General features: G+C 51.8%; 1 protein-coding gene across 1 annotated transcript in view; it reads right to left on the reverse strand.

Moving 5' to 3' along the window:
* ADARB2 (adenosine deaminase RNA specific B2 (inactive)) overlaps positions 1-23,644 on the reverse strand; it is a 372,865-nt gene that overhangs the window by 101,650 nt on the left and 247,571 nt on the right. Inside the window, exon 2 of the mRNA XM_082450243.1 lies at positions 4,426-4,512. Coding sequence (XP_082306369.1) covers positions 4,426-4,512 — 87 coding nt within the window. The remainder of the gene's footprint in view (positions 1-4,425; positions 4,513-23,644) is intronic.

A 23,644-nucleotide genomic window follows, 5' to 3' on the forward strand; every position in this document is an offset into this window, starting at 1 on the left:
ATTAAAAGTCAGCAGTGCACTCAAGTCCCCTTAATGGCTCACCTGGCGCCCCCCCACCCGCCCCCTCTGTTTCTGTCTGTCTGTCTCTGTCCATCTGTCTCTCTGTACAAGCACAGGGCGGGGCCTCAGCCCTGCAGGAGGCGAGCAGGGGGTGTGAGGGGTCCGGGGCCCACTGTGCCCCACCTAGGGCTCACACCACAGTCCCCGCAGAAGACGTCTGACTTGGATGCCAAGTGCCTTCCCTCAAGGCAGCCTCGGAGGCCACGTGTCCTGTGTGCCCCCGCGGGTGGTTGTGGCCTCGACCCTGGGAACTCTCCTGTCCTCGCCGAACCCGACAAGACATCCATGACCACACGTGTCGAAGGTCCGTGTGGGCAGCCTCAGTTTTCCAGACAGTCACACGTGTCCTTCTGTTGTGGAAATCAGGAAAAAAAGAGGCAAATAACCTCAAACGACGTGAGATAAATACCACCCGCGGCAGTAATAGAACCATCGCTGGCAAAGTGAAGACCGCCAGGCACAGAGGGGAACGTCTGAGTCAGAGACACGGGAGGAGAACGTGAAACGGAATTATTTCCCTGTGCTTCTGTCTCCCCGACCCTCTCCTGAGGCCCGGGAGCACCCAGCCTGCTTGACAGAAAGCGTCGGCCCAGGCAGTGCTACAGTCAGAGGTCCAACGCATACGAGGACTGCATTTTGTGGGCAAAGAGCAGACTTTTATATTGGCCTGGCTGTGGCTGGGCTTTCACTTTCCAGGTGAGAGACATTCTTCCCAGTCAAGGTGGGCTTCCCGCTGCCATTGCTTGGACATGGACAGGCCACGCGGGGGCCAGTCCTCGGCTGTCGCCTCCAGGTGGCCAGGCCCCGGGTGAGTGCAGGTGCCTGTGTGTCACCAGCTGCGTCTCCTTCCTCGATGCCCCCTCAGGGCCAGCATCTGTCTGGTCATCACGCTGCCAGACTTCCCGGCACCACGTCCGCAGGTAGGAGATACAGAGAACCGGCCATTGGATCCACCACGTCCAGATCGGATGGGCCTGGCCGGCGGGATGGAGCCCAGGGCCTGGAGTCTCCATTGGCTCAGGAAGGAGGGTCCGAGGTGGTGCTCAGGGGATGGCTGTGGCAGCTGCGGCCGTGCGGGCTTCGGGACACCTGGTCCTGGCGTTGTGGTCGGGCGCAGGCCTGACCCCGACAGCTCCTGTGTCAGGCTCGGCAGCAGACAGGAGACGGCCTCTCTCCCAGGTGGGCCCCACGCGTCCTGGAAGGACCAGGTCAGTGGGGCAGGCGGGTCTCCCTCCCTCCCTCCAGACCCCAGTGCTGTTCTGCGGGCCTGACAGGGAGTGGGCTTCTCGGCCCCTCCTCATGTGACCCAGTCAATCACGCCCTTGGGTCAGTGGTGGGCACGGAGGGGATGGGCTGGGGCAGTGATTGGCTCCTTCTCAGCATTCAAGGAAGATCGCATTCAGAGTTGCCCTCCTGGACAAGAAGAATGGAAAACCTGCATCTTCCCGTAGACTCGGCCGAAACCCACCCTGAGGATGGCTGGTCCACGGGTGGGCTCGCAGGCACCATCCTCTTGCAGGCCGAGCCTCTGACGGCCCGACCCCAACCTAGCTCCACCCTTCACACTGGGGCTCAAGCTCCAGCGCCACGCAGAGATGAATGCGGACCAAGGACGTGAGGCTGCAGGGGGCGAACCCGGTGGTCCTGAGGGGTGAGGCCGCATGGGGAGGGGCAGGGCCTTCACTTCAACCAAACACAGGCGCCCACCCTCAGGGTCTGAAGATAAAACAGGAGACTTCCAGGAGAAATCACCCTGCCTTCTGTCACCTCCCTTCCTCCCTGATGTGTACACACACCACACACGCACACACACACACCACACACACACCCCTTCCCCGACGTCCACGGCATCTGGATGCACATTAATAGCACTGCATTGGCAACGCTCATGAGAGGTATTATGACAAGTGCATTAATTTGGAGGTTTATCTTTGAATAATGTATGAAAACAGGGTCTTCAATAACAGCACATATTACAAAGGGGGATGACTAATCCACTGATAGAAAATAAGATTTTCCAAGCGTTTCAAAGGCACTTTAACATGTAATAAACAATTAAAAATCATTCTCATCTCTAAGTTTCCACCTCTCAGCCGTGAGCTGAGTTAGGGGAAGTGCCTTAATTACTAGCGTCAGCCAACCTGATCCACGTTCCCTGTTTCCCCAGGTCTTTGCCTAAAACGTCCTCGTGCATCATCCCCCTACTTGATTCCATCCTCAACTCTACCACCAGGCCACCCTCCCCGCCCCTCACACGGGCACTGATGCCCTGAGGGATGGATTCACTGCCCAAGGCTGTGAAGCTGGAGCTTGGGGTCGCAGCCATCAGGCTCCCCTGCCCTTGGATGGGGAGAGAGGGCTCCTACAGGGAGACTAGACTCAGCCAGGGTCCCAGCAGCTCGAGCAGGAAAGGGGTGAAACAGAGTAAGATTTTCTTCCTCAAGGTGTCTATTCCACGTGCTTATCAAATAGCTTTGTCCACATGTCCAGGTCAGCTTGGGGGTGCGTGTGTATTTTTAGATATATAAGTAAATGTGTGTGTGTGTGTGTGTACATGTGGCACACCTCAGAGATATGGTGGGTTCAGTTCCAGGTCACTGCAATAAAGCAAATGACATGGATTTCCAGTTTCCCAGTGCATAAACGTTATGTTTACACTCAACTGCAGTCTATTAAGTGTGCAGTGGCATTACTTCTGACAAAACTATGTGCCGATAGACTTGCTCGATGCGGGGTGGCCTCAGACCTTCAATTTGTAAGAAGCATAGTATCCGTGAAGCGTAGTAAATAGAAGGGTGGTAAGACAAGGTGTGCATGTGTGTTCCACATTACTGAAGTAGTTACCAGTAAGTTAACTAAGTTAACTAAGTAAGTTAACTAAGTTAACTAAGTCCTAGAAACTTTCCAATTTTGGTCAGGAGAGAACAGAACCAGCCGTTGGAGCTTCACGGGACCTGCGAGGTCGGGCCTGTGGGCAGTGGGGAGGCCACGCTCTGACCCACTGGCACCCTGTCCACACCCTCCACGCTCGCCTCCATCTAGGAAACAAGGGCTCAAACCACAGGGTCACTGAGGTTGCTCAGTTCTGTGACTTTGCTTTTGTGGAACAGTCAGGGTAACAGCCTCAGCTTCCCATCTTGTTGGTGGTTGTGTTTTATGGGAAGGGGATATTCATGAGAGCTTGTCGTGTTTCTTAAAATCTGAGGCTGAGTGGACAACGTTCCAGGGCCAGTCCCTTCTGCCGTGGCTTCCCGGCCCCACCAAAAACCAGTGACCGGAAGCTAGCCTCCCGCTGCCCACAAGCACAGGCCTGACTCCAGCTGCAAAGGTAACCACCTGTCAGGTAATTTTGAAATGCAAGAGGTGCTCCTGTCATTTGGACTGTTTCATCCCCCATGTTTTCCTTCTACAAGCAAGAAGGAGGTGCACCACCTGACAGACACGCCTGCACTTTCCCTCACCGGCACACATGCTCCGTCTGCTCTGGGGTCTCCTCCACACTCCCAGCAGATCCACCCCCAACCGGCTTTTCAGTCCCCACCCCACACGGCTTTGTTGTCTCTCCGGTTTCATGAGCCAAAACATTGTTTCGACTGCAGGCACCCGTCCAGCTCTTTCCTTGTTAAATAATTGTACAAACTGTTCAAACAAGCTGTGTTCATTTTTCTTTTTCTTTTCTTTTTTTCCCCTTTTTGGTTTGGAGGGGAAAAAATAAAGGAAAGAGAGAAGGGATGGTCCCAGAGAACTGGGTATTTTTCTTGAGAACTCCAGAACCTGGAGTTCTCAATCACACAGTCACTGCTAATATTTCCTACCACCCAGGTGGGCATGGGATCCTGGGGATGGGGAACGGGATTCCAGGGAGGATGGGATCTGGGGGATGGGATTCCAGGTGGGGATGGGATTCCATGGCGCGGGGATGAGATTCCACAGGGGGAGTGGGATTCCAGGTGGGGAAAGGATCCCGGGTAGGGACAGGATTCTAGCGGGGAATGGGATCCCAGGAGGGGATGGGATTCCAGGGGGGATGAGATCTTGCGGGGGGGATGGGATTCCAGGGGGGATGGGATTCCAGGTGGGGATGGGATCCTGGGGTGGGGACGGGATTCCGGGGGGAATGGGATTCAATGGGGGATGGGATTCCAAGGGGGATTGGATACCAGGGGGGATGCGATCCCAGGCTGGGATGGGATCCTGGGGAGGGGGGAACGGGATTCCAGGCGGGGAAGGGATCCCAGGGGGGTGGGAGCAGGTCCTCCTGCTCTGGGAAGCCCAGGTGGTGCCCCCCACCACCCCAGGGTCTCAACCTTTGGGGTCCCCCTCTGCACGTGGGGCTGGGGCTCTCGGGGAAGGGGCTCTGCTTACTGAGGTTGTCCTCATCCTCCGTGTGCGCGGCCCCGGGGCTCACGTGCTTGAAGGAAGCGATGAAGGCGGACAGCATGCTCACTTTGTCTGGAAAGAAGAGAAGGACAGGAAATGCACTTTTGACATCGAGTTTCAGAAAAACTCAGTGCTTTCATATGTTCTTATTACTGAGGGTTTGGACATGGGAGGTTGAAAGGTCATTTTTGGTTTTAGCCACTTCATTCTGGTTCAGTCTTTTATTGAATTTCTGACAGCATTTTATCAAATTCCCCTCTCCAGCTTTAAACTTTATGATTTCCATCTTTCTTCTTTTCTTATTTTTGGAATCTCCATGTCCCTCAAAACTGGAAGTCACTATCTGCAGGGCAGCCCCCTAGCCTGAGCCTGCACGGAGCTGGGTGGGCAGGGCCTGCAGACAAAGGACGTTTCACAGAGAGGAGCTAAGGCCAGTGAAGAAATGCCTCAATGAAAAGAGAGTCCTGCAAACAGAGCCAAGACTATTTCTCCCCAGTAGTGGAGAACCTGTTTGTGGGCTTGAGAAAATGAAAAAAAAAGGACTTATGAAACCTGTAAAATATAGTTACTGTTTGTTTGAGCAAAAGTAGATGGAACAGGAGGAGGGAACGGACAGGGGCCCTAGAGGTTCCCCTTAGTGGGGGCGGTAACTGAAGTAGGAGAGGAGCCCAGGGACCCCCTGCCTGCAGCCCCGGGGGTGGTCCCGGGTGCAGACCTCCTGAGCACAGCGCAGAGGGGAACTCGGACCAGAGAGGAGGTGGTGCTTGGGACCAACGGGCTCAGCTATTTCCCTCTGAACAGAGACGAAGGACAGGTGGGTTGAAGCCCAATTGGGAGAAATGAAAGAATGACTACTGAAGGGACAAGAAGGAAAGCTCCTTATATCAGAGGCCTAACCCTAACACTAACCCCTAACCCCTAACCCTAACCCTAACCTCTAACCCAAACCCTTAACCCAACCCTAACCCCTAACCCCTAACCCTAACCCTAACCCTTAACCCTAACCTCTAACCCAAACCCCTAACCCAACCCTAATCCCTAACCCTAACCATAACCCCTAACCCCTAACCCTAACCTTAACCCCAACCAGAAGTGAGTCCACAGGAGAACTCAGCCCCAACACCCCCGGAGCCGCTGTGCTCAGGCCCCTGCCCCTCACGGCTCTGTCCCCTCGAGGCTGCAGCATTCGTGACTTTCCATGTGAACCTTGACTATGTTTAGAAAACCGCAGAAGGCAGAACCCTTGTTGCTCATCCATTGTGTCACAGGGTCGCCATGGGGTTGCCCTTGCCCTGCCTTTGGCTGGGTTGTCCAGGGTCCCTCGTCAGAGACACTTTAACATGCTCCGTGCATCATGCTGCCTTTGTCTGCTTCTGTTGTAGGAAAGGAGCTCTGGTTTCGGGCTCATCTAAGTGTGATCTCTCCTGGAAACGTCAACTGGTGGTTTATTATGCAGTCAGCCTCCAGGTGTCCAGACCCAGGCCTGAAACTTACTCTTTTTCTTTCAATTCTGAGCCTGTTTTCTCTTTAGCCAAGCTTTCCAGAGGCCAGGGGAGTTCACACTGAAATTCATTCAGGAGCCTGTTAACAGCTGTTGTTTCCATTAGGGACGAGCAACAATACAATGTTCACTCGGAGAACAATAAATAACTCAAATACAGAAGGCCTGCTACCTCTTCATTCTGCCGAACACGAAGAATAAGCCCAGGGAAGGCCCAGTTCCCCAAACCCTCATGGCCGAGCTAATTTACTACACGAGAATGAAATCTCTTGCTTGAGCTATAATTTCATTAAGAGAGAACAATAATGTTCCAGAAAGAGTGTGAAGCTCAAATGATTTAGTCTCGAGCATCTCAAAATGAAATTACAATTTTCTAATAAAGCAGGGCTACCAGCCAGACACCCACAAAAACACACTAAAACAATTCAGAGCTCACCTTAGCCAAACTGTGAAATACTTAAAGATTGTTTTCCATCCATCAGAGTTCTGGATTTCTAGGGTGGCCAGATTTGTCAAATAAAAATTCAAGACACCTGGTTAAGATTGAGTTTTGAATACACAACAGATACTTGTCTGTGTATATACATCTCTAATATCATGTGGGACATACATACACTAAAAAAATTATTCATTGTTTATATGAAATTCAAATTTAAGGCAAAGGACTTGAATAAGCATTTCTACAAAGAAGATATACAAATGGCCAATTAGCACATGAAAAGATATTCAGCATCATTAATCATTAGGGAAATGCAAATAAAAACTATAGGGAGACACCATCTCACACACATTAGGATGGCTGCTATCAAAAAAACCCTAGAAAGTAACAAGTGTTGGTGAGAATGTGGAGAAATTGGAACCCTTGTGTGCTGTTGGTGGGAATGTAAAATGGTTCAACCACTGTGAAACCCGCAACTCCGCTCTGGGTATAGACCCAAAAAGAACTGAAAGCAGGGACTCAAAGAGTTATCTGTACACCCACATTCACAGTAGCATGATTCTCAATAGCCAAATGTGGAAGCAACCCAAGTGTCCACGGATGGATGGATGGATGGATAAAGAAATGTGGTCTGTACACACAGGGAATATTATTTGTCCTTAAAAAGGAACGGAATTCTGACACAGGCTACAACACGGATGAACCTTGAAGGCATTATACTAAACTCAATAAGCCAGTCACAAAAAGACAAATGCTATATGATCCATGTAGATGAGGTCGCTAGAGAAGTAGAAATTATAGACACAGAAAGGAGAATGGTGGTTCCCAGGGGCTGGGGGATGGAGAGGGGGAGAGATGTTTAGTGAAGACAGAGTTTCAGTTTGAGGAAATAAGAAAGTTCTGGACACAGATGTGGTGATGGTTGCACAACAATACAAATGTACTCAATGTCACCGAACTACATGCTTAAAAATGGTGAATATGGCACATTTCATGTTATGTATGTTTTATTACAATTTAAAAAATAAAAAATAATTCAAATTTGACTGGACATCCTGTGGTTTTTCTGTGAACCCTATCCCTTCTTGCCCCATCCACTCCTTGGTGGATTTTGGATTTCACGGGCCGGCTTAAACCCAGCAGACAAACCAGGCAGGAAGCACCAAAGCTGCTGAGTCAGCCCACCTGAAACTCCAACTTCCATCTCCTGCCACGATACTTCATGAAAGAGAAATGTTTAACCCTGAAGGCACATACCCTCTGACTGAGAAACAATTGTTCTTGAGAAAGGACAGACCGAGTATTTATTTATTTATTTATAAATCTTTGGCCGCAGCACACGGCTTGTGAGATCTTCGTTCCCCGACCAGGGATCAAACCCGCACCCTTGGCAGCGAAAGTGCAGAGTCCTAACTACTGGACCGCCAGGGAATTCCCCCAGACCGAGTCTTTAGAATGTCATTAGGGAAAAGGGTGAGGAATTACATTTTCTATTTAGAAAAATTTTTTTAAAAATTATTTGCTGTCGATGACTTTTTCGGTAGTTGTTTCCTTGACATGCGCCTGTCAGTTTGGTATCTACGTCTGCTGGCTCCAGGTGAGCAGAGCCCCAGTAGCCAACTGGTTCTGGTCTTTGTGTTTCTCACGGTCACCTTAGAAAACCTGGTTTCATGCCGGTTACTTACTGATGGAAAATAGAGGCCCTGCTTTTCTTTCTCGCAGTTCTGGTTTGGGGCCACTGAAAGCAGCTGGTTAACAGGACTCCCAGCCTCTCACTGGAGAGTCAGAAGAAGGAGAGGGACTTCCTCCAGGGAAAGCGGCTGGAAGGGCTGGGTGGTCCCTGCCCCGCAGCTGTGTCTGTGGCTCTCAGCTCGGGCCCAGGGGCCCTGCGAACCAGCTGGATGTTGGCCTGAGTGAGATGCACTGACCTGGACTGGCCCCTGTGAGGAGAGCACCTGACGTGGCCTCCAATCAGGGGTTGTTTCTAGGGAAGTTCTGGTCACCATCCATCATATTAACGGTGTTTTTAATGAATTACTTGGAATGATCCAGGGCATTTGTATAAACCTTATTGCTCACTGCAAAATAAATGGCTCTGGCCTAAGTTGATGTGATTTCATATATTTCTGGAGCATGTGGGGAAGCATTTTCAGGGGCAGAAGCCGTTTCCTGGAAACGGATGAGATCCCATTGGTTGACAATATTGATAATGAAGAGCAAACACAATTTGGTAACGACATAAAGATAGAAAAATGGAACAAAATGGAGGGTTCAGAAATGGAATCATACCTGTGTGATCAACCGATTTTCAACAAAGATCTCAAAGTCATACACTGAGGTGAAAGAAAGTCTTTTTAACAAACAGTGCTGAAAACCTGTACACCATCTTGGAAAAAAGTGAATTCTGAGCTCTATCTTGTATCATAATGAAAATGTTCACTAAATGGATCATAAAATCTAATACTATAAAACTCCTAGAAGAAAATATAGGAGCTTACTTTCATGGTCTCCACATTGGCAGATTTCTTAGACATAGAAAGCACCAATCATAAAAGAAAATATAATTTTCATCAAAATTAAAAATTTCAGCTCAATGAAATACACTGTTAAGAAAACTAAAAGCAAGCCACAGATTGGGATAATATATTTACAATCAGGACAACTAATTTTTATCCAGAATAAAAGAAGAACTCTTGGGGCTGACCTGGTGGCACAGTGGTTGAGAATCTGCCTGCCAATGCAGGGGACACGGGTTCGAGCCCTGGTCTGGGAAGATCCCACATGCCGTGGAGCAACTAGGCCCCTGAGCCACAACTACTGAGCCTGCGCGTCTGGAGCCTGTGCTCCGCAACAAGAGAGGCCGCAATAGTGAGAGGCCAGCGCACCGCGATGAAGAGTGGCCCCCGCTTGCAGCAACTAGAGAAAGCCCTCGCACAGAAACGAAGACCCAACACAGCCAAAAATAAATTAATTAATTAATTAATAAAAAAAAGAACTCTTATAACGTAATAAGAAAGGACAAAAAAATTCCAATTAAAAAAATGGGCAAAATACTTGAACAGAAACTTGACAAAGGAAAATATTCACATAGCCAGTAAACACATCCCCAAGCACTCAACAGTGGTACACGTTAAGGAAATGCAAACTAAAACCATAGAGAGATATCAACACACACCCTTGAACGGCTGAGATTAAGAAGACTGACACAGGAAAATCAGAACACTCGTCCACTGGGATGATAACTCTGGAAAATGTTTTGGCTGCTAAGGGCACACCTATCCTATGATCCCCAAGTCCACCCTAGACATTTACCCAAGACAAAGGAAACATATGTGTTCAAGAAAAAACCTGAGCCGGAATGTTTAGAGAAATTTTATTCGTGACAGCTCAAAATTAGAAGCATCCCAAATTCCCATTAACAGAAGAATATGTACATGAAGTGTTTAAAACTTATACACCGGGAGGCTACTAGAAATAAAAATGAGATGGATGACTCTCTAGAACATTATATTGAGCAAAAAAATTTAGGCGGAAAAGAGAACACGCCATGTAATTCCAGCAGAGGCAAAACTACCCTCTGGTGACAGATCAGACAGGGCCTGCCCCTAAGGGTCAGTGCAGGTTGGCTGGGAGGGGCGGGAGGGGTCTTTCTGGTAGGACGAAACCTTCTATATTAGACCGATATGCGTGCTACACGTGTGTGTGCATTTGTCACTGGACTGTAAGAGTACACTTTGTACTTTTCTCCGTATGTAAATTATACCTCAATTATTTAAAAATATTAAAAGATAAAAAAAGTGACTGGACAAGAAAAGAAATGATGTGAAGCAAGCATCAGAGCATTATTTACTCCAGAAAGGAGAAAAGTGAGGACAACAGATACTAAAGGTAAACTATAGGTGCAGTCAGGCCCCCTTATCGGGACCTGGGTTTGTCTTTTTCTTTTTTCCTTTTTGCTTACTTTATAGATTTGGAAGCTCAAATGTATTTAAAAGGCTTTACGAAGACTCTCAAAGATAAGACTCTTTGGAGCGGTCCTCGGACTCACGTCCAGACAGCTGTACACATGGAAACAGAGGGAGCGAGAACCCACGTGAGCGGGATGGGGGCCACGGAGGGTTGCAAGCATCAGGCCCCGCCACACGCCCCGCAGCTGCGGAGACTCCGTTTACCCACGAGGAGCTGGAAAATGTCGACGTTTTGGAGCCTGCTTTTGTGAAAGCCATGTTTGCTTTCACAGACTGTTGTGTTTATCAACAATTTATGAAACAATTTTTACCAAGTAAGATGAAAATTTAAAAAACGCCTTGCGGCACGAGCCCATGTCAGTTACCCGGAAAATCCGTCCATGGGAAATAACATGTTTGCTGGAAATTTTAATAAAAACCGTAATTGCTAAAATACCTAAGGATTTGATCTTCTACTGCAAAGCACTAAATAGTTCACAGGTTATTTTTAAAAAATTAGATCAATCGCGCACTTGGGTTCTGCCCTATTTCAACCGTTTGGAGTGAGCTTTTGTGCTTGTGTCCTCTGCGTCTGTGGGCCAGGCGCTGCTCCGTCCAGCGCAGCTCAGCCGCGAAACAGAAAGAAGGTGACAGTTGGAAGCCACCGAGCGCAGTCGGTACCTTTGGGCTACAAACCCCAGCCTCCTTTACACGTTCCCTTCTTATGTTTTCCTTTTGCCAAAACGCACTCTGACAGATGGCCCCCCTCAGGCTTGACCCACTTTCCTTCCTGACTGTGTCTTCTCCCCCAACACAGGTATGTCTTGAACGGATGCTGCTTCTAGCCAAACACAAACGCAAATCAGCCTGAACAGGTGGGTGACCTCGGGAAGTAAGAAAATAATTAACCTCCATGCAGGCAGGAGAAAGGAATAATGTTTTGGAGGACAGGCAAAGATATTTTCTCGCAGATTTTCAGGAATGTGTGTTTTAAGAGGCCATTTTCAGGCTGCCATCTATGAACAAGGGAATTCAGGCGAAGAAAGACTCTGGGTCTGCACCGAGTTCTGTAACACGAGAGGGTCTGCTTCTCACAAGGAGTGAGGCTCTTCTGGTAACTTCCAGGTGCATAAAACTCATGATTTTGGTCTTGAAACAGGCAGCCAGCCTGTGTCTGTTCCTCATTCTTTGTATGGGCTGAACTGTGTCCTCCCCCAAAATTCACGTCAAGTCCGACCCCCAGGACCTCAGAATGTGACTGCATTTGGAGATGGGTCCTTAAAGAGGTGATTAAGGTTAAATGATGCCTTCATGGTAGATTGTAATCCCATGTGACTTCAAAGAAGAGGTGAAGACCCAGACACTCATGGAGGGACCACCACGTGAGGACACAGGGAGAAGGCGGCGTCCACACCCAGGGGAGAGGCCTCAGAGGACCCGGCCCTGCCCACACCTGGATCTCAGACTCCCAGCCTCCAGAACTATGAGAAATAAATGTCTGTTGTTTAAACCCGTGTCTGTGGTCCTTTGTCACGGCAGCCCGAGCAGACTAATATATTCACTCAACAAATCTTTATCGAATGCAAATTAGTTGTACCCCTAACCAATAATTTCACACTCTAATGCTAGGAAGGAACAGTGCTGAGGGACTTGGCCTGTCCAGGGGCACCCAGGAGGTCGGTGGGGGGGGGGCATCTTGCAGGAGGTGACCTGATAGCTAATAATACTGTCCACCCCTTACTATGCACAGGAGGTCTGGCTTCAGAGCCAAGCGTACTTCCACTGAAAGGTGAGTCTGGGATGACCCAAGTTAGGGGAGGGGAAGGCCAGGCTGGCAGAGGGGCCACCTGTGCAGCTCTGTCTGGGTCTGGAGTCTTGATTCTGAACAGGGGGCCCCAGGGGGCTGGAGGGCAGCAAACATAAACCTTCTGGATTGTGAGGGGTGAGTGGGGGAGACGGAGAGAGAGAAAGGGAGGGAGGGTAGAAGAAGGAGGGGGAGAGAAAACTCTCATCCAAGATGGGTCTGAGGCCCAGACATGGTCCCCATCATCACCCCGCACTTGCCCCCGGGAGACCCGACATTTGGAAACTGTGGCTGAGGGGACACGGGGGCCAGTTAAAATATCCAGTGGATACACCTCGACTTTGGCCAATTAAACAGAGATGTTTCCCCTTCCATCTCCCTGGATGGGCTCAGACTCGGTTATGAGATGGTCAGCTTCCATCTGGGCTGAGTTTCACAGATTGGAAATAACTAGAAAGTCACGGGCCTGCTTGAGACTCACTGAGGGACAAAGAGGAGGAGGGGACAGAGGAGGTTAAAAGAAGAAAAGCAGAAAAAAGCACAATAACCGTCCATGTTTATGCTCCAAGGGGATGAAACTTCCAAATGAGCCGGTAAGGACTCTGCAGCCGACACCCTGGCCCGGGTGTGAGGCTGGGGTCCCTGGGCTTACCCGGGAGACCCTTCGTGCAGGGCTGCGATGGCGGGGTGAAGAGGAGGAGACTTTTTCATCCATTACAGACTCAAAGGAAGTCAGGAATATCCAACGCCTGAATTCCTCTTCAAAGCTCCCAAATTTCGTAGGAAGAGATCCCCTAAGTGAGAGCTGCAGTGGCTCCTGCCGCTGGGAGGACGGCTAATAAATATGCGTATCAAATAGGACCTCCAGTGCACGGGAATTAGAAGCATGGCTCTCAAGGAGTTGTTGGAGCAATAAGAGGTCTCTTATGGAATCCACCATTTCCTCGTGGTTTAATTTCTCGGGCACATTGTTCTCCTCCTGGGAAGCTTCCCCTCAAAGTCATAGGCTAAGACCTCCCCATGCCAGTGTGGGCCACCTGGCCAGGCCACGGTCCCGGTGCTGCGAGCTGCCTTGAGGACCACACAGACATTCCAGCTACACCTGGATTATTTTGGGAAGCGGGGGTGGGAGGCTAAAAACAAACCAGCTCACACCAGATCATTCTACGTGAACAGCAGGCAAAGACACGGATGGCTGACAAATGACTGACGGGATGGGACTCTTTGCCAGAAAGTGCATTTAAACAACAGAAAATCTGCATCTAAAGGTGTGTGTTCACACTTTGCCAGGGCGCTCAGGGCCTTTGGGAAGCCCTGCGCTCCCCTCTGACGCTCCATAGGGAGTGGTGCACATGCCAGTGTAGACCATCTCTCTAGATTCCTTTCGCGTCCCCCACGAACCTCGGGGTGCAAGGGCTACTTTGGGCTCCGTCCCTCACACTGAGGACAGTGGTCCTGCTGGACAGTGCGTGGTGTCAGACCCGACGGCCCTGCGGCCAGACACGCTGTGCGCCACCTTCTCCATCAGGCGGGGAGAGGCCAACCTGGGGACGGGTGGCGGATGGCCTGGGAGGTGGGAAGCTGAGCTCCGCGCGACGCTGTCCAAGGCCTTTCTAGGCTCCGAGACCTGCTGGGAAAGCCGGAGTTGCTTCCAGGACATCTTCCTGATCCTCCTTCTGGCCAGTGTGGTCGAGGCCCACCAGCCACTCCTTCAGCAAACGCCCCTTGTCTGTCCAGAGTGCCTGGCCTGCAGCACCCTGGTTGTTAGCAACTGCCTACTAGACTTTTCTGGGCAAAGTTTTTACCCAGATTGAAATGTGTTTCTCCAATTAGGAAAACAGATGTGTTCTCGCTTCATGTCACTCACACAGGTGTCTGCCGTGGGAAGCCCCCTCGGTCTGGGACGGTCTCCTCTGGTTCCAGGGCTTCTGGCGCTCGCGGCTGGACGGGGGGTGCTGTTGATGTCAGCTCCAACGTCCAAGGCGAGAGGAACAACCTGTTGTCTTGCGGCTTCCTGTGTTCGTCTGTGACACCGTGAGTCGTGCATCCACCGAGGGGTCCCTGGTAGGGGCGGAGGGTGCTCCTGGTCACCTGGTCAGAGAGAGCAGGTGACCAAGGGCTCCAGGGGGAGGTTGAACTACAGGGGGTTTGGGGCTGAAATCAGGAGCCTCCACTGCTCACCGGCCCTGAGGACCCGTGAGGCCTCGAGGGATGGTCCTGTGATTCAGGTCAGGAATTGAGTTAAAGAACCAGCTTGAAGCAGGAGATTCTCAGGAGGTAAGAATTTGACCCTAAAGACCCACGCAAGTCCTCCGAGAACTGTTGCCAGTGACCTGCAGATACGGTGACAGGTACAACCCTCTGCGCGAGGGGCGAGTCCTGCACAGGCTCTGCGATTCATGTCCCCAGAGTCCTCCTTCCATGTTGCTGGCTCTTCACACGTCTGGCGCTTCCTCTGTTGGCATCCTCTGGCCTCCCTGCCCTCTTCTCTTTGGAGACATGCTAACCACAAGTCCCTCTATTTTATACTTTTCCTTCTATTTCCATTTTGTAAAAAGGTTTCTCTGCCCCTTAATACCATCCAGCACGTCACAGGACACAATCATTCTCTGCAACTTTCTAGGCTTTGAGTGGATGCTGTCGCCTCTTACATTCCCAAAGGCAACTGGATCCAGTATTATTTTTATTTTATTTTCTAATATTACTTTAGTTACTTAAGTACTGAGTTGAGCTCATTTGGAAACTAGAAACAAGACATGACAGAACCTCCCCGCAGGTCGCCCTGTCCTCCGCAGGCTTTGTTTAGACGGGTTGTCAACACCATTTTCTTCTTCAGTGCTGTTTGAATGTGGCTAATTTCTTACCTCTTACAAGAATTAGATACTCCAATAACCAAAAATAGAACAACTGATCACATAAGTAATTGTTTAGAGAGCAGGTCAAAGTGTTAGTATCTGAATTTGCAAGTTTAATTATTTCTCTTTAGAGTGGCGCTCCTGGCTAATGTATGAAATGATCTTTATTAATTTGAAGCTCCCTAATGGACTGGTCTCTTCATGCAGACCGTCTCAGGACAAGTGAGGGCTGCTAATCACCCTTCCGGAGCTGACCCCAGCAGCCCTCCACCGTTCTGACGTGTGTAATGATCCACAATGCTCCTCATTACCCCACGTAATGGGGTCACACGTATTGACAAACATCAGTCCTACAGAGTGCTGAGAAGACCCCTCACTCCCGGCCCCCGACCACGCCTGCCCCTGTGCCTCTATGTCCTTCACTTCAAGTACTGTCCCCTGTCAGTCTGGCTACTTGAACCCAGGAAGGAAACAGCTGGTCGTTCATTCCATCATCTGTTTATTCAGCGAAGATTGATGGAGCACTTACTATGCCCCAGGATCTAGAATGTTCCAGAACAGCCTAGAACAGCCTAGAACTCCCTCTTCCTGCTGTATTTTCTGCACAGCCTTTATCAGCATCTTCAACACTACGTGTCACACTTGCTTGACTGCCCACCTCTCCCGACTAGAATGTGGACTTCATGCGGGTGAGGATTCCCTTTTGTTTTCATGATAAGATCCTGTGATCTGCAGACAGGACCATTTCATGGGACGCGTGGGCACTAGTCAGATGGGACTGAACAGAATTTTGGTCAACAGGGTCCTTTTCCTTTGCTCCTGGATTTTACCACAGTGCAGGCTTTCCCTCGTTTCTGAGTGAACTCTGGTCGGTTGGCAGGGTCGTCCACACCTGTGGCTCGGGCCCCCGCCTCTCAGCCTCCTAGTTAAGTTGCTAACGAATGCTCAGGCATCCAGGAGGGGCTGCAGGCAGCCTGCAGGAGTCATGGTGGTGCGGTGTGGATAATCGTGCCCTAAGACTGCCTTGTAAATAAATGTCAGTATTCACCTGCTCAGGGGTTTCGTGGTATCGTTTTGGAGATGCTCCAGTCTTAACAGTTGCTGTTGAGGAAACTGGGGAAGTGACCAAGCAGAGAAGAGTCCCTGTGTCCTGTGACCAGGACTATAAGGGATGCTTTAATAGAGAGAGAACTAGGCAGGGGCCTGCCCAGGGAGCAGGGGTCAGGGAGCCCTCCAGGAGGGGGCAGAGGTCGTCCAGTGATATGACGATGCCCATTCTGTGTCACAGCCCAACACTGCCTGTGTTTGGAGGCAGGTGTGAGGAAGAGGAAGAGGAGAACATGAACAGAAAAGGGAGTGTGTGCCGGACGAGGACGGGGTGAGGCCGGTGAGCACAGGCTGGCTGGGCACTCCAGGTGCCAGACGGGGCGGCCCCTGCGCTGGCCAGGCCTCGGGCGCTGGGCTCCCCGACAGGCCGCTCTCGGCTCCTTCAGAGCCAGAGGCCGTTTACAGAACGAGACACACTGCCTTGTGAAATATTAGTTTCTTATTACTTCTAGCGAGCAGTGGAGTAGAAAGCAGCGTGGTAGGTGGATTTTCTATAAGAGGCAACGTGTGTGTTCTCTATTAGATTCCACGAAAATCAATTTGCAACCCAGTTCAGCCTGGTAAAATTAGATCTAAAACTATTTAATTTTGTTTCAAGAGTGTTTTTCCCATCTGATGCCTGGCCTGCGGACATACAGTGATAAAATACCTTGAGTTATTGCGGGCTCTGTGCGCGTCTGTTGGAGGAGACGCACCCGGTGTTATGCATCTTCCCAGTGGCCGGTGCCCAGGATACAACGCGAGTCTCCCCCATCATCGCGAGGCTCATTTTTAATGCTCTTATTTTGCGTTCCACATGGTTTGGTAATAAGATGTGGCACATGGATGTGTTTAATTTGCCTGAGGACGTGTTTTTGTGTTTTCCGAGTCAGGCCCTGTGCTAGAACTGTTTGGGGCAGAGGTGCCGGGGGTGGGCATGCTGGGCTGAGTCTGGTCAGGTGGGGCTGACAAACACAGGAGTGGGTGGAGGTTGGAACTGTTGCTTCTTCAACTGAAAGTGTCTCCGTTTTGGGCTCTGACAAGACCTGAAAAGTCGGAGGGTTCCAATAATGCCTCATCAGGCACTAACTCTGTCAGCTCCTGCTGACGGGAGAATCCACGTTACTCTTTGCTGGGACCCCAGGCCCTGCCAGGCTCCGAGTGTCACCACGGAGTGTCACCAGTGCTGACCGTCAGGCTTACAGGGCTGCACGGTGCTGGGTGAGGCAGCACCCAGCTGGGCCCGGACCTCAGTTATCTACTTTCCCACGAGTTGCAGTGAAAATGGTGCCGAGCCTGTGGGAGCAGGAGGGATGTGGCCTCAGCTTTCAGGGGGGATGGGGGGAGGCCAGACCTTGCCCTCTGCGTGGCAGCGGGACAGGCGTTGTTTCCCAGGGTCCTGGTGGATGGACGCCGTTGGTGAAGCACCATGCTCGGCACCTGCGGCATTGTCACCACGTCCTGCTTCGCAGCCCCGTCCACCTCCCGTGTCCACCGCTCCCCCTCCCCCCTGTCCACGTCGGAGAGGAAAGTCGCGTGGGGAGAAGTGACGTGACTCTCGGCAGCACAGTTACCACGCGGGTACCATGGTTCACGGGCGATGGTGCCGCGTGCGCCGCACATGAGCCGCCTCAGCTCCCCTTCCAGCCTCAGCATCCTCCCCGATCAGCACACAGGCTCACACAGCCCCCACCAGGCAGCTGAGCTGGCACCCTACGACCACACTGAATTGTAAATGCCTCTGGGAAACGGACTGTACATTATTCAGCGTTGTGTCCTCAATTTATCTCTAAGAGTTGAAGTTTCATCACGATTTGCTGGACCCACCTGCCGGCCTGGATGCCACGCACCTGCCCTTCACTTTTCTGCACGTGGCCTGCCCTTTCTCCGAGCAAAGTCAGCATACAGTTGCGTTTGGTTCTCTTGTTTGTCTTTAGAGAATTGCAGTAAGACCTGGGGCAGCAGTTCTGCCAAACAAAGACAGGTATTATTACCCCAAAACATTTCCATGAGCAAATACACTAGTGGAATCTAAGTTCTGTCAAGTGAAGCAGATTTCTTTACTGCAGGGCTTCGGAGGACTTCAAAGGCCACGTGCTAAGGTCACTAGGAAATCTCAGCCACGAGCGCACAGCTGCTCCCCAGCTGCGGAGCCCATTTCCCCCAGCATCACAGGGACTTCTTTCCAGGAGACAGAACCTGAGACGAGCTGACAGATGGGGCCGCAGAGCCTCACCACGTCCTTGGGACAGCCCTATGGGTATTTCCTAAGTGACGGCTGGGAACCTCTGAGCCTGGGGGAGGGGGAGGGAACAGGAACCTAAATAATTCTGTATTTGGTACAAAAGTGGGTGTAAATGAGTAAAGATGTGATTTAGTCAGAGAAGATCTTGTCATGTTATTTCTGAAGTTCTGTTCAACAGCCATTCTACGTACGCCTGTTGAGCACTGGTCTGTGGGAGAGTCCAGGACAGAGAATGTTCTTTCTCTCTGAACTTACACTCCAGTCTGTTTAAGCTCAAGACGTATTGCCCTTGTCAACCAAGCAATGCAGATTTTGGTCCGAAGGTTAATATCCACACACACCTGAGAAATGATTGTAATAGTGTGTCCTTTACATGTAACCATTAAGTATAAACTATATTAATCGTTCACAGACATCTGCTGAAAGATGAGCTGGCATCTACGAGCCAGATAAAGGCCCCCCACTTTAGTAGGGTGCATTGTCACTCAGCACCTATTTTCCTTCCCCCACTTCCTTGGGGGGCGCCCGTTCCTGACTCCTGGCCTACGGGTTGGGTAAGGCTGACCCCTCTCTGAGCTCCAAGGGGGGCTCTCATTACCTGACCAGCAGAACCCACTTCCTGGCCAGAATGGACCATGGGATCCGCTGGGCCCAGTGCAAAATGGAAACGTGGGTCCTTGTTCAGGGATCATTATGATTTCCAGATGGAGACAGCAGAGGATTAAGCCAAGGGCGGGCCTTTCAAGTGGGGTTGCATGACCATGAAGGGTTGGGCCAGGACCCCCGTTTCTCTGATGAGCAAGAGCAGCCCCCTGCCCTCTGAGCCTGGAGCTGATCCCCTGCAGCCGTAGGAGAGCCCGGCCTCAGGCCACCGTGCATGACTCACAGGGGAAGAAAGCGCTGGGGGCGGGGGGAGCGGTCACCACGCTGCCGGGGGACTCGGAGGACAGCTGGGCCGGGCCAGCCTGACCACTCCACTCCTCAGGCCCATAAGCTACTGCTGGGTGTCTGACCCCTGCAACCAGACACGTCCTAACTTACAAACCCACTCACCCCCTGCCTATTTACACGTTTTCTATTGGCTCATTTCCCTGTGAGATGGACCCACACTATATCTCTGGGCCACTGTTCATCCCAGGACCCACGCATGTGAGAGGCTCCACGGGGGGTCCATTGGTCAGAAATGTCCGTGTCCTGATGATCGTCACCAGGGGCATCTGTCGGCTTCCATGTGTCCGTGTGAGAAGGACCCTGGCTGGTTGTCACCCCCAGCTGTTGTGGACGAGGCAAGAACCGCAGATTGAGATGCAGGGAGAGTCGCAAACCCGGCTACTCTCCTTGAAACTGGGATGTGTTTTTTTTAAAGAACTTTGTGCTACTACAGTCAGGAGGGCCCACCTCCACTTGGGGCTTGTTCTTGGCACAGTGAACAGACTCAGGCGGCTTCTGGGGGAAGCGGCCGCCCGGCCCATCAGGGGAGCTGGAGAGGTCGGGTGTTGTCACAGCGGCAGGCGGGGATTCACTTGGACTGGCGCGTTTCCTCTCTGACACCCACAGCCTGTTCATTTTGCGGGGTATCTGGGGGTGCGTCCTTCCCCCCGGCTCCTGCAGCGCCTCGACGCCCTTCTCTGCGGCCCGTTGTCTGTGTCCTCCAGGTGGCCCGGGTCCCTCGGCTCCTACGCTCCAGGTGTGTCCTCAGGTGTGTCCTCAGGTGTGCTGTCAGGTGTGTCCTCAGGTGTGTCGTCGGGTGTGTCTGTGGAGCTCCCGTCCCAGCAGAGCTGGTCAGAGACGAGCTAGGGGAGCAGTGTCACAGCACCAGCTGCCTGTGAGCTTGGGGTGCGGCTACCCTCAGGGCTCAGAGAGAACTCGGGTCATGACCTTCCTTTCCAGAGCTTGGAGGCCGAGGCCGACCGGGACGGAGGTACCTTCGTGCTAATGGGCTCTCGCTCCGTTCGTGTCTTCCTGATGACAAGCTCCAGAGTGCCCTATGTCTTATTTAATTAAAACATAAGTGTTTTCGTCCAAAAGGAGGAGGCACAGGAGGCAAATCCTTTCTTTGAACTAAGCAAGTGTTGCCGGGAGCAGCCTGTGAACACGGCCGCGCAGAAAGCCGCAGCTTGCGGATGCTGTATTTGAGATGTGAGAGGTTTGCGTGCAGAGGGCTCAGGTCAGGAGCTTCCTCGGGGCCCATCAAGCTTCTGGGGACACATCTCCGAGACTCTCGCAGGCCCTGCCTCTCTGCGAGGTGCATCAGGAGTGATGATGGGGGCTGTGTGTCCTGGTCCCCGGGCGGCGAGCTGACAGCTTGCCCTTGAGTCTCGAGACAGACGATAACTCTGCAAAGGCAGAGCCACTCATCCGCGGGGCTGTCACTGCTCTGCTGGTGTGTGTCAGAGTGGGCCCGGCAAGGTCAGCGCCACTCCCGGGGGCTTGGGACGCACGGACTCCACTCCGGTCGCCTGTGCACCTGGTGAAGACACGTCATTGCAGAATTCAGCCATCTCCTCTCCTGGTGCCCAGCAGCATCGTGGGCTGTGAGCTGCCCGGGACCCAGCGTCCAGCTCCAGCCCCCCCAAGAGAGACTTGCATTGCTTCAGAGAAATCCATGGATCCAAAGGGATGCTGACCAGACTCCCAAAGGCTAAGTGATGGACAGTCTTTTTGAGATTCCCCCAAATTTGAGCTGGAATGAAATATATTAGGACCATCTCTCTCATCCCCGAGGAAGCAGTGGGTTAAGCCCCAGAGCACATATTTTCTACTAGTTCTTCTCATTAAAATTGTTCAAGAACTCGTACTTTGAGGAACCCTACCTCCCTTTTTGCCCAAATTAAACTAAATTAAATTTCAGTTAGAAGCTTCCTACATACAATTCCTGGTGTTAGAGCTGAGTGGGGATGCGGACCCCCCCTCCTGCCTCCTCCATCCCCAGGGAGCCTTCCACCTGCTCCCAGCAGGTCCTCAGAGCCCCTGGGGTGACCTGGGGTACAGCTGCCAGCCGACGAGAGGACAGCACAGCACATCCTCCCTGTGCCCAGTGCCTGTAATCAGCTCGGTGCTGGTAATCCGAGTGTTTATCGCTTATTGACTATGTCTCAAGGAAAAGGTATAAAGCATCAATTTGGTGTATTACCTCAACTGATGCTCACGGCAATCTTATGAGTTAGCTGCTATCATTATCCTCCTTCTCATCAATAAGAAAACCGAGGCGTGGAAGGATTAAGCGATTTCCTCAAACTCAGGTTCTCTGACTCCCGGCTTCCACAGAAAAACCATCTCCATTGAGACCTCCATTCATCGGGGTCCCAAGAGTCAGTGTGCTCTAGGGAAATGTACCGTCACACACCCAAACTTCACGATGCCTCAAACGAACCTGTTTATTAGACCCTCTGCCTATAGACTCTGATTACAATTTGCTCTTTTCAAAGTCGCCAGCCTTGATACAGGCATAGATTTTTATCCTGCTGAATGGACTGAATGTGTGGTCCAGAGCCTGGTGCCGTATCCCGGTGGCTCCCACTCAGGGCTAATCAGCCAACGTGTGTCACTGTCTTCCAGGCCTGAGACACCCCTCAGCTGCTCGGACATGGGCTGCCAGACACCTCTGGACACATGGTCACACCTGCTTTCAACTCCTGTCTTGCAGCCGTGAGCACAAGCTCCCGGGACACAGGGAACGGACGAGGGGGGCTTCTCGGCAGGTGAGGGGAAGGTGACTGAAATCCACTCAGGCTCGTCTTCCTACAGGTCCCCTTCTCGTTCATCTCTGCAACCTCCGTCCACTGACACTGACCCTGGGGGTTCCCAGAAATAAACGTGGCCTTGACTCCCCACCCCCATGGATCGGTGGGTCTCTCAAACTTCAGAGAAACTCTCAGATAGTCTGAGCTTGTAGGCCACGTTGACGTAGGGCAGACCAAGCCGGGTGTTGGGAAGTAGAATGAGAACAGGGAATGCGGATAGAGCACTGGCTCAGTTCTCTTGGGTTGTCTGAAATGAGGACGCTTCGGGCCGGACAGAGAGCGAACACCCTCTGTGACTGGTTCAAGAACTGTGCTCAGTCCAGGGCCCCCAGGGGACCAGACCAAGCCTCCTGCCATTTCTGCCGCCCCGTCAGCCCCATCCGTCCCTGCAGCCCGGGGCCTGTCCTGCCACCTCCTGGGCTGGACAATGGGTTTCTGGCTCTCTCATTTGAGTAGACGATGGATGGAAGAGGGACAAAGAGGGTGTTTGGGAAGCTGTGCAAAACAGCGGGTGAGCCCAGAGCCCCCAAAGGAAACCCCCTCAGAAGGCTGGGAAGACACACAGGGACCCGTCCACAAAGCCCACCCCTGTCTGTGACCCTGCCTTGAATTAATGTGTCATTTCACACAGGCACTTACCAAGCCCACTGAACACCCACTAACAGGCCCGTCAGTCCCTGCTGGGGTAGTGGGGAGGCCTCATCAAACAAAGACCTACTGCTCCCATAACGGTGCTGGCCGGCCCAGCGGGAAAGCCTCTGAGACTGAACTGTCCCCTTTTTCACGGTCCCCCAGGGAGTCGGGGTGATGACCTGTAGTGTCCCCTCTCTTCTGCAGGCGACACTTGAAGGGGCGCCCGGGTCCGTCATCCCAGCACCTCCGGGGGGAGGTTTCACTGCCTTTCACGAGGATGCTGTGTGTATCTGGCTAGGAGGGCGCTGGATCAACCCTGAATGGACCTGGGCGGCCAGGAACACCAGCTGCCCTTGCTTGACCTCCAGGCCGGATGGGCAGGTGGGAGGGGGTCCGGAAGAATCAGTACTTCTTGGTGCAATAGTTTCCTAAATCCTACCTGACTTATACTAGGACTCTCGATTTTTTAACCTGAAGCCAAGAATTTGATGCTTTTCCCCCTCCAGTAACTGTCTTCAGGTACCGAGGGTCCAGTCCTGGGCTGGGGGATGGGACAGGTGGGAATGGGGACCCAAGGTCAATGCAGCCTGGACAGACTGGGGGCGTTGTGGACGGTGCAGCATGGGGCAGCCCCCCGGCCCCCGGTCTCAGCTGGGCCTGGGCGTGGGTCCCGTGTCGCTCGTGCTACTTACAGGCTGCTGTGTGCAGGGAGGTTGCTTACAGGGTGAGAAAGTGCCCGCATACAGTAAGTGCACCTACGTGCTCAACAAAATCCATTCTGCAGCAGAAGCTGTTCTGTTTTTCTGCTTTTTCTACTGAAGTTTGGAAGCTGTCGCCTCATCTCTGTCAGTATCATTTCTCTACGTAAATACTCTAAAACTTCTGTTTAAAACAACTTTTACCTGGAATTGACTTAAAAACACGACAGCAATGGAGACTCCAATAGGGCTG

The sequence above is a fragment of the Balaenoptera physalus genome, assembly GCF_965194825.1.
Source record: "Balaenoptera physalus genome assembly, chromosome: 2".
Classification (NCBI taxonomy): Eukaryota; Metazoa; Chordata; class Mammalia; order Artiodactyla; family Balaenopteridae; genus Balaenoptera; species Balaenoptera physalus.